Here is a 12040-nt window from a genome sequence, read left to right as displayed (position 1 = left end):
CATATCCATAACACCATCTGTCTTTTAGATTATCTCGAAAACCTCCATGTAATTTCTCAGTCATATTAGTATGTCATACAAGACACCGCAGCAACCCAGCTGGCATGTTTCTCCTGGGTTCCTGAGGTAAGCCTTGGGATTGCAGTGAATTATCACAGTTCTCAACACGATTGTTAGCTACTGTGGGAGACTCGGGCCAAGTTGCTGAACTTCTTCGGGGATGTTAGCCTCACCGTTTTCTTCATCTAGGGATTAGAGGCTTGAAAATTCTGCTTATTCTTACTTCTTTGATTAGTACCTTCCATTTCAGAAAAGATATATACACCACTGAGTATTTTAGAAGGAACCTGATAAGAAGCCACCTGGTTTATTTCAAGTGCATACTTAAACTCAGCGAACAGTGCACCATCTTATATTTCCTGCGTGTTGCCAGGAGGAATTCTTAGAAGATTAATCTGTTTTTAAGATTGTAGCACTTCATCTGTTTGTTAGGTAAAGTTAAATTGTCTTGGATTCATTTCTCTTTTATTCTCTTTTACCTGGGTAGCTAAATTCCTATCTAATCATTATATCTTATCTTTGAAATTGGTGTAGACATATATGTTATACTGAATAGCTTCAAATATTTTTGTGGTGTACATGCGCGTGTACTTGCATGTGTGTATAGTGTGTGTGTGTGTGTGTGTGTGTGTGTGTGTGTGTGTGTGTATGTATGTATGTATGTGTGGTTGTCTATGTGTATGCATGTGAAGGCCCGAAGTCTACATCAAGGTCAAGTTTCCTCCTGTGTGCTTTCCACCTTAGTTTTTCTGACAGTCTTCATTAACCTGAGGCTCACTCTTTCCGCTACACCACTTGGCCGGAGTGCTCCTGGATCCACTAGTGCTGACCTGGGGTTGCAGATGCACATAGTGGCTGCTAGGCATCTGAACTTAGTTCCTCATGCTTACATAATAACATGAACTTTATCCACTGAGCCGTCTTTCCCATACCAGTCTCAAGTATCTGTTCAGCTTCATGTAATATACTTGAAATGTTTTGAATATAGATCTAAAAGATGCATAAATAAGATGTTACATTAGAAGGTGAGTCATGAAGTGACTCTTTCAAAAAAACAATCTTAATTAGTTTTTAAGAGGAGTTTCATTTTTTTATAGATAGATAAGTGTTTTCTAATTCTTAGACTGAAAATTATCTTTGAAAGGTCTCTCAGTAGAAAATTGAAGATTAGTAGGGTTTTATTTTTTTTCTCTATAGGTAACTTCAATGAAAATTTAATGGCCATGAAACTTTTTAATCTTTAAACTTTTTATTGCTCTCATGGCTTGGAAACTTTTTCACAAAGTTGGGTGTATCTCCGTGATAGAGCACTTTCTTAGCATGTATCAGACCCTGAGTTCAAGCCCAGTGCCGGGGGTGGGGGATCTCAACAATCAGACACAGTGTCACACACTCCTTTAACTGAAGCACTTGGGAGACAGACAGAGGCAGGCAGATCCCTGTGAATTCAAGCCCAGCCTGGTCTACATAGTGAGTTTAAGGTCAAACAAGATGACATGCTGAGACCCTGTTTCAAGAAAATCCCACAAAGACAGTTTATTTCCTTTCTCAGAAACATTTTCACTATAGTATTAAATGTACATTAAGCAAATAGCTGAGGTCAAATTGACCTACATAATGAGTATTTCTTTTCTTCATGACACAGTCCCATTAAAATTAACTGTTTTAGTGGGGGAGCACACTCATAATCTCAACAGAAGACCAGGATTTCTAGGTCATCCTTGGCCAAATATTGAATTTGAGCCAATCTGGACTGCATGAGACCCTGTTTCAAAAACAAAGAACAAAGAGTAAAACAATTCTTTTTAAATCAGAATTTGTTTCAATTACCTATATACTTTTAAAGTTGAATTCATAAAATCAATAGTTATTATAAATTAATACTTCACATACTAATTGAGCATTTTAAGTAAGTGACAGCATCTAGAAAGGTCTTTGTATTAGTGGAATTGCCTTTTGGATCTGCTCTGGAAATATTTGTCTTACATGAAAGCCTTATTGGCAGTATTTTTGAAAGTCATCTCAGTACTAGGTCAAATACCCAATTTGGGAAAGAGAGGACTGTTGAGACTTTTGCCAAAATAAGAAATTAATCTAATAATGAATTTTTAAGAGTCCAAGAGGTATTCAATCTAAGGCATAATACTTTATGGTATGTGCCACCTAGTAGTTTATAGGCTGGGTGGTAATTTGGGAAATTGAAGGGGCGGAGCTAACTGGGAACTCTTTATTACCATCTGTTCACAAGTCAAATCCAGCATTGTCAACTCTCTGGGTTCTTAGTAGAACCCAGTTTAAAATGACCATCAAGTTGGCAGCCAGAGTCAGCGTCAGAATGTCTGTAGACTCCAGGTTTGCATCTTGTTTCCTAGGGGCTGGCAGTCAGAAAAGAAATTGGCACATTTTGTGATTGCGATCATGGTCAGAACTGCATTTCAGCCTATTTGTTCTTTTTTTTATGTATATGAGTGTTTTGCCTACAAGTATGTCTGTGTACCACATGTGTGCCCTTCGAATATGGAATGAAGAACAAGGCATCCCCTAGAATGGGAATTACAAATGGTTGTGAGCTGCCATGTGGATGCTGGGAGTCAAACCCGAATCCTCTGGAAGAGCAACCAATGCTCTTAACCCCAACCCTCTTCATTCTTGTTTTGACACAATCCTAGTAAATGTATTTAACTACGTGATTTATCAGCCTCTGGTAGAGTAAAGTGCCTGGAGGAAAACTCCAGGCAACACGAGGCAAGGAGTGGGTAATACACATGAGTGGTGTTTTAGCATCCTGATCCTCTTTGTGAATCTTTGCAAGTGTCTTTTCTGTCTCTCCAGCCTTCCCTGCAGGCATAGTAAGTAGATTTTTCCTTTTATGGTAAGTACTTCTGGAATCTCATTCCTCCTACATCCTAGGAAGCCTTCCATTGAACATCTTCAACATGTCATTAGCCTTGGCCTTTTAAAAAATTTACTTGATTTTTCAATAAATATAACTATTTCTTCAAACTGAAGATGGTAATTAAAGACATTGAGATCTAAAAATTCAGATGTTTTCATAAAGGGGAGCTGTTACTCTATATTTGCTCTTTAATCTGCCAAGATATCACACGGAACACACATTCTAGCAAACTCCACTTTGCCCACGAGATAATGGGGGAGAAACATTAGCCCTGCTCTTTTTATGGACATTTTCCTCCCCTCATTTTAGGAACATTTATCTCATCTTACAAACATATTTATCTATTCCACATGCCACCTTTTCTTTATGTTCCTATTCTAAGTACTGTCTTTTTCTGAATCTTAATTGTATAGAAATGACTTTCTTCTCCCTAGTCCTTTATGTCATGACTGATCACTAGCTATTCACTTGCCATTTACTTGTCTCTGCAGCAGTTTGACTCATACCTTATCCACCACATTGCTAGATCCAATATTCATTGTTTCAGGATCCTATAATATATTAAATTCTTCTTCCATACTAATTGGAGCTCTCCCTCTCCTAATCTGTGATACCATCTTCTATCTGCATTTCCTACTTTTTTTAATACCTTTGTCCTTCAGATATTAGTATTCCTAGGGGTTTTCTCTATGGACCCTTTTCATTTTACTTGTCCTAATTTATAGACATTTTGATTGGGACCCAGACATCTTTTGTTTTGTTAGTGTTTTAAAAAACTACACAGGGTAAGGGTTTTCATAACAACATTTTCCTACACACTCATTCTTGTTGATGCTCTTTCCCCTTCCCTCCCTCTGCTTTCTTGTCACATATATTGTATCACACCCTTCTTCCCTTAAAAATAGCTTTCCCCTCCCACGGTCTAGTTTCATGATTGTATATGCAAATTAAAACACAGTATCTGAGTAGGAGAGTAATCATGTGGGATTTGTCTTTGAGTCTGGCTTATTTTGCTTAACATGCTAATTTTAGTTCTATCAAATTTTCTTCAAGTGGAATGATTTCATTTCCATTGTGTATTTGTGCCACATTTTCTTTAGTCCCTTTTTTGTAGACATGTAGGCTAGTTCCTACTATGTATTTGTTTACTACTATGGATAGTGCAGCAATAGATACAGATGTGCAGGTATTTATGGTAGGATACACCCCTTTAGGTATGTACTCAGGAATGGTATACCTGGGGACTCAGATATCTTAAATTCAATCCAAAACTGAGTATCTCCCCCTTCTACATATCCCCTTTCACTCTCTATCCCACTCATCCTCAGTAACTACAAATGCAACAGGACTAAAATTCATATTTCTTTCTTTTGGATTACTATCACAATGGATGGCACCACCATCTACGTAACCACTCAAGTGTAGAATTGGAAACCATCCTGTTATTGCAGCCTGTTACACTCTTTACATCCATTTTTGTCAATTTTGCCTTCTAAATGGATCTGTGGTCTCTCCCTTTTGCATCTACACTTCATTAACCCAGTTCAGGAGAATTACATTGGTCACTTGGATGCTATCAATAGAGGTGGCTCCTAGCTTACTACCTGCAATTTTCCATCTACAATTCTGAAACAAGTACTGTGCTTGAATTCCTGTTGCTATTTGTTTCCATTGGTATAAAGCAGAACCACTTAAGAGTGAGCTGGTCTTAAGTACCCTCTTTCTGGCTTCCATCCAGCCCATCCATTGTTCTGTGTCACCCCCCTTGCATTGCTCCTGGACTTTCATGTTTTCTTACCCTCTGTGTTTTTGTCTGCACTGTTTCTTACACCTGCATTGCCGCCTCCTACCTGCATGGTTAATTCCTTGTCTTAAAACTCTGCTCAAATGTCACCTTTCCAAGGTGTATTATGTAACAAAGCTGAGTAGACTGGGTCCCTGAAACACTGCCATGATTTCCATGATACTTTGTGTTTTACTTGCCCAACTATAGAATGTCTTGCATTTCTAACCACTGATTTCTTTGTTTGATTATCACACTGGACTACACATATTATTTTTTTAAGTTAGCATACAGTGTTTTATTATAGCATTTTCATATATATATATATATATATATATATATATATATATATATATACCATTATACTCTCATTTTTCCTTCCCTGGTGTCCTCCCTGTCCTTCCTGCTGCCTGCTGCCCTCTTGCTTATCCCTTCTTGACAAATGGCCTCCCTTCTGCTTTCATGTCGTATATATAACATTGCGTATATACCACACATCTGTATCATCTGCCTCTTCAGAAGCTCTTTTGCCCTTCATGGTCTCCTTTGTACTTACACACACATTTAGAATCTGCATATAAAAAAGGGGGACTTGGCTGACTTATTTTGCTTAGCATGCTAATTTTAGTTCCACACTTTTCCTTCAAATGGAAGGATTTCATTTTTATTTATGGCTACATAAAACTCCATTTTGTATATATAACAGACTTTCCTTATCTATTCACTTGTTGGACCTTTACGTTAGGTCTTGACTATATCTTGTGACTAGTACTGCAATAAACATAGATGTGCAGGTATTTCTGTGACGTGTTGATTTTTTATTTTTTGGATATGTATCCAAATATATACCACTGAGGAGTGGTATAGCTGGATCATACAGTAATTCTATTTTTAGGATGTTTTGTTTTGATATACTGAATTACTTTCCTGTGGATACATAACCAACACTAGAAGTCCTGGATCACTGTATGTGTGGTATTTCTCCTTTTAATTTTTCAGATTTTTGTTTCTTTGACAATTTGAATTATCTATATATTGTGTTCTGATTACTCTCTCATGCAACCTTTGTCTTCTCCCATCCCTATCAACGTGCCCCTTTCTGAACAGTCTCCTTTCCAGTTTCATGTTTTCTTCCTTCCAGTGGAAACTTGATGCTGATTTCTATGGTGGCTAAACCAGTTTTATATTCCTACCAGCAGTGACTAAGTATTCCTCTTTCCCTAGACTACATACACATCAGGAAGCCAAAAGTTATGCCAATAGGGGTAATTATCTTTGCTCATTACCAAGTGAGCTCACATACTATGCACTGAGCTCTTGTCAGCTTGAAATAGCTGTTCAGTTGGTGAGTTAGTACCTTGTAACATTCAGGATTCAATATGATAGTTGGCTTGGAAAGCTCTAGGCTGATCAAGGGAAATCAAATTATATTTATTCGTTGTTATTTTCTGTAAGAAGCCTGAGAGTATGTGATGGCTATACATATTTCTCCCCCAATGACTGCTTTTTATGGAGGGATGACTGTGTAAAAGTGCTGGTTTGGGTTTTTTGTCTGTTTGTATTTTGTTTTTTTAAGGGATCACTTTTGGGGAACATCTCATTTACTGATAATGAATGCCAATGACTTGTTATTTTGCTGTAAAAATCTGTATGTTGGGAAGTGCTGTCATTTTAACTTAAAATGGAGACATTTGAAATGTCATTGTTTCTGTTCTCAATTGTCCTTTCTCCACATCTAGCTCAAGACTGCAGTGCAGATGAAGACAACTTCCTTGTGCCCATAGCAGTGGGAGCAGCCCTGGCAGGAGTACTTACTCTAGTGTTGCTGGCTTATTTTATTGGTCTCAAGCGCCATCATACTGGATATGAGCAGTTTTAGAACCTGCAATCTGATTGATTATATTACAAAATTCGTTCATGATTGTATTACAAAATGCGTTCAAATAGCAAGGTTTTCTTGTCTGTCAGTGTATGAAGCACTTTGTTCCTTGGAACTTTCATTCCTAAATCGGCCCCAGCGTTTTGAGATGAGTCTTTTTTTTTTTTTTTCATTAAAAACTGTTCTCTGATCCACTTAAAATGCAGACTGGCTTAAAAAAAAAAGAACACATATGTGCAATATTTTAAGATTTGTCTTAAGAAGCTTTGGCCAAATTGGGATCCTAACCTGAGATGCCTTAAACTTATTAACATGACCATTATAAAAAGACATATAGAGTTGTATCTTACTGGAATTAATAAATACTGCTTCACCACTGGTGTTTCCTTTCGATGTGTAACAGCTGTCCTGATTTAAACTCATTACAGCTATGCCTTTGCATATAGTTCAAGGCTTAAAATACATCAGATATGCTAAGACTTGTTTTTCAGGGGTATGAAGTAGATAGAGATAGTCCTAGGGCCATCCACATTTTTATAAGACCTAAAGAGAAACCAGAGTATTACATCTTTTTAAGGTTATGACTTTCACTGTTACCTTTGACTTCAAGTTAAATATGAAATTAGATTCTCAAACTTGTGATTTTCCTCTAGATTAAAAACAGACTGAGGAGGCTATAACAGAACTCAAACTGGCTTCTTAATTAGAAGGATTTTTTTGGGGGGAGGTTGTTTTATTAGTCAAGAGTTTCTGTAGCCTTGGCTGATCTGGTACTTGCTATGTAGTCCAGGCTGGCTTCAAACTCACAGAGATCCACTTGCATTGGCTTGCCAGATTCAAAGATCACAGGCATGTGTTACCATGCCCAACCTGGGCTTTTAAGGAAATGTTTATTTTTCAGCAATATAGACTGCAAAGAGTCAAACATTAACCACTTGCCTTGTTTTCCTCCTCTTTGGATGCCTGATTAACACTAAAAGATAGAAGATTCTATGAACTAATTAGGACAGATTGTGTTGTGTTTCTCTACCTCATCTTGTTGATCTCTGGAGCATTCAAATCTATTTAGTGTTGTCATCAGACTGGTACTTATGAAATGTAAGCTAACAGCAATCTCAGAAGGGAGGCAATGAAGCACAGCAGCTTTGCTCTTGCTTCTCCAAGATAGCCGCTGTGGGGCACCGTGTTGAGAGGCATTAAAATTAGCTAGACAGCTAGTCCAGATTGAAACATTTTCATGGTAAAAGTGAGGTGCTGATGGAATATATAAATAAATCCAAAGATTTAACAGATGAGACCATGTTCATACTGAAATGATCATTAATTCATTTAATGTGTATATTGGCTTGTTCAGAGTTTCTGTCACGTACTAATTAACAGTACAAATGTGTTTAGGTACCCAGCTGTCAGTGTCTGTTAGGGAGCTTTCAGTAAAACAATACCCTCCCCAAAAAAGGCTAATTGTAGTTACTGAAATTCACATTATGTTTTCAGAAGCATGACAGTGTTTGTGAATGACAAAAGTGTAAGAAGAGGAAATCTCAGAGGATATATGCAGGCTGTTGATGGATCACAGATCACACAAAACATTATAATTTATTCATTGCCTTAGCCTTGTACTGAAAAGACCTTAGAGATTATTTACTTTTAAGTCTAGAACTGTATGGAAAGGGATATGACTTCACAGATGTTCCATGTGTGGTAGCAATGAACCCGCTAGTATTTGGATTAAAATCTGAATAAAATTCAGTCACCCAATAGTAAAATGATGACAGATTTAAACTTGAACTTTTGAGAACAAAGGTAGGCACTTTGAGTTGTCCTTTGTTTTGCTTTTTTGAAATAATGAATATAGGCCTTCTCAGTCATCTACTAAGACACACCTGTTAGGATTTCTGTGCTGTCAAAACTCAAGCCTCTGCATCATAAATATAGGAGGAAAAGAGAAGGGAGTGAGTAATTGTGGGATCACTTGCTGTGGGTCAGATACTTTAAAAATATATTTAATCCTGAAGGACCTTATGATGTAGGTGTCAATATCCCCTTTTAGTAGTTGAAGGAAGTGAGGCCCAGCTTAAATAACTTGACAAAGGCCTTAAGTTAGGTAGTCCTGCAAAGAGTCTGATTTCCGATTCAGTTATGTCTTAAGTCAGAGTTTAGGGTCCACATTGCTCACGCTGTAGTCTCGTGAATCCATGGGATGGACTTGTATGCCTTAGATTCTGCTCTTTTTTAGCAAGGCCATCAGTTAGCTAAAAAGAATTACATGTAACCTGTGAACTGCGTAATGCTTATGTTAAAACAATGATACTGGAGCTGGAGAGATGGCTCAGCAGTTAAGAGCACTAGCTGTTCTTCCAGGGGTCCTGAGTTCAATTCCCAGCAACCACATGGTGGCTCACAACCATCTGTAATGAGATCGGGCACCCTCTTCTGGCATGCAGGCAGAACACTGTATACATAATAAATAAATGAGTAAATCTTTAAAAAAAAACAATGATACTGGAATATTTGTTGGTCTTAGCACCCACATGCCAGCTATCACCCACCTGTAACTTCATTTCTGGCCTCCAGGGCACGGAACACATGTATACAGACATACATGCAAAACACCCACATACATAAAATACAAATAAATTAATCTTTAAAAGAACTATAGCACATTATCTTGATCCTGTCTATTACTTGTACAGAATTATTTTTTTCCCAAATGTGCTTGCTATGGAACCCAGGAACCTTAGGCATTCTAGGCGAGCACTCTAGCACTGAGCTAGGTCCCCATTCCCACTTAAACACCTTAAGGCTAGATGTGGCAAGGGAGAAGGAAATGGGGAGATTTGGAGGCAGTTTCCCTAATGCTGTTGGGCAACTCTAAAATTGTATACACTAATAATATAACTATATTGTATAAGCTTAATTCTGAATTTGAACTCTTTCCCATTTTCCTTTTTTATACCGAGAAATTTGGTAATTTTACATGAAATGTGAAGAAACAATGGCCTGTAGCTATGGAATGTTTGAGTGGTTACTGAGAAAATAAGGGTAATGCTCTAAAAAGATTAGCATGTGTCTACACTCTCAAAATGCTTCTTGTTTGCTTCTATCTCATTGCATTCTTTACTAATTTCCTTTCTTTGCTGTCTGTCTCTTCTTTTCTAACAGCTGAAGAATGTGCTGCTGACTCTGACCTCAACTTTCTTATTCCTGTTGCAGTGGGTGTGGCCTTGGGCTTCCTTATAATTGCTGTGTTTATATCTTACATGATTGGAAGAAGGAAAAGTCGTACTGGTTATCAGTCTGTATAATCAAATTAGTCTAGTGCTTCCATTGGCTAAAAGCCAAGAATTGCTGTGCGATTGAGATTCACAGACTGACTTCAGTGAGTTGCAAGCTGGTTTGGGCATGAGTAATACTTCAAAAATGTATTAGGACCAGTCTTTCACCTCTTCATTTTCTTCTCCATTTGTTAAGATGTAATTGAAAGAAAACTTACACTTTAGACTATGCCTCTTTAAAGTAAATAATTTTAAGCATCTGGATCCAATTTTGAAAGCATTTCTACTGAAGTATAATTTTATATATTTCAGTTAGTTGTATTTTGCTACTTTGATGTTATTTGCAAAATCAAAGATGATAGAGAATTTAACTTGCTTCCTGAAATAAAGTTTAAAACTTAATTCATCTTTGATGATAAACCTAAAATTTGGCTCAAAATAAGAATGAATTTCTTCACCTTCTAAAGAGAATTATTTAAATCTGTGTAATTCTTTTACTTAAAAAAAGGGGTATGGGGTATATCCCAAGTGGTACTGCATGTATATGTGAAGTTCTGAATTCTACCCTTATAACTACAAAGATAACGTTCGTAAACAAAAATGCACTCAACAGAAAACTCTGCCTGTTTCTCCATTACCGTGAGAGCTACTATATTCTAACAAGGATTTTTCTTTTTTTTCTATTTTTTTTTTGGGGGGGCAGTTTGGAACATATTGATTATATTTACACTACAAGATAAAGCAACACTGTCAGCGTTTTGTAAGGGATTGATTTAGAATGGGCTATGTGTTTTCTAAGGCTGTGATTTAGAACTGTTTTCCAGCTTTTAACTTGTTTAGAAAGTTAATTCATCCTGTGTAACAAAAGAAAACCCCTCCTGTATACTTTTTGTGCCTCAGTGAGCTCAAATTGATATTTTAATGCATTGACTTCTTCCTCTCACAGTTAGCACATGCTAACTGTGCAATCTAGTGGGCCCTGACGTGCCATCCATCAGGTGGCCGCCTAACCAAAGCTCGGCTGGGATGATTTTAGAAATTTATTTGATAGACGTATATCCCTGTAGGGGCCACTAATGGCTCTGGCTTCTGGAGTAGGGTAATAGAGACTACTCATCCTTATGTTTGCTGGATTCTTCAGCTGCTGAGTTTCTTGAAGTTTAATACTGTGCATGTTTAGGTCCCAAATGTCAGCTTTGCACACCTGATATTATCATGAGGCAGATGTTGATTTCCTTGAGCTATTTTCTCTACTAAAAACAGAAGGATCCAAAGATCTGCTTCAGAAATTTTGGTTAAGCCTAAAATATTGATCTTAAGTCTCAGTGATGTTAGTTTGGTAGCAGATCCCAGGATCAAGTCCCAATCTACCTCTAAGCACAGTGCGGCTGCTCACCACTATGCTGCTGTCAAGAATTGATGCCAGGATATTTTGCCATTAACTGCGGTTATGGAATTTTGTTAAAAAGAAAGCAAGTGTGTCAGTTTGCTTCCCTATTGTCTGTATGTCCACCTCAAAAGCAGAGACTCCCAACTGGGTAGAATGCCGGATTATTCAATCCCGTCTCCTTTAGCAGAGTCAAGTGCTCCATTTGCTCCAATATATATATAGAATGGCTTTTAAGAAGATGTCTTCCAATGGCTTCCGCTTATTTGTTATTTAGTAAAAGTCACTTGGTACAATAAAGAATAGTGGCGTTATTTCAATACATATTTTGGATGATTCTCTAGAAGCCTGATTAATTAAATGGACTTTTTGGCTTGCTAAGTATATGACTTGAATATTCAGATAGCTTCCAAAAGTATAGGTTTATTTAAAACCTTTTTACTTTTGAGCAGGAAACTAATGTTACTAATTCTTCATTAGGTGTAATGGCTTTATCTTAGATAGTTAACAGCAGACATATCTTTTATTCTCTGAGCAGTAAAATACAAAATAATAATAGAAGGTTAAAAACACTGCTTCAACTCCAATCAAATATAGGAAGTTCAAAGTCTATGAACTGAGTTGAGTGTTCAATTAGCTTTTCTCTGTGAGTTCATTTTATACCAGTACAACAGTGGATCAGACTAAGTCTTTGAACTCATGAATGGTGAATCATTTTCCACCTAAGCCTCTTTGGAAGACTGATGCTTGCTGCTCTTTC

The 12040-nt window shown here is 37.2% G+C and overlaps 1 protein-coding gene across 1 annotated transcript in view; it reads left to right on the top strand.

Annotated features, from left to right (window-relative positions):
- Lamp2 (lysosomal associated membrane protein 2) overlaps positions 1–6994 on the top strand; it is a 45463-nt gene extending 38469 nt beyond the window's left edge. Inside the window, exon 9 of the mRNA XM_059250284.1 lies at positions 6479–6994. Within this exon, the coding sequence (XP_059106267.1) occupies positions 6479–6618 (140 nt within the window). The 3' untranslated portion in view covers positions 6619–6994. The remainder of the gene's footprint in view (positions 1–6478) is intronic.
- Positions 6995–12040: the final 5046 nt, after the last annotated feature.

The sequence above is a fragment of the Peromyscus eremicus genome, chromosome X (assembly GCF_949786415.1).
Source record: "Peromyscus eremicus chromosome X, PerEre_H2_v1, whole genome shotgun sequence".
Classification (NCBI taxonomy): Eukaryota; Metazoa; Chordata; class Mammalia; order Rodentia; family Cricetidae; genus Peromyscus; species Peromyscus eremicus.
Note: the sequence above shows the minus strand (reverse complement) of the source record. Positions and strands in the feature narration are given on the sequence as shown.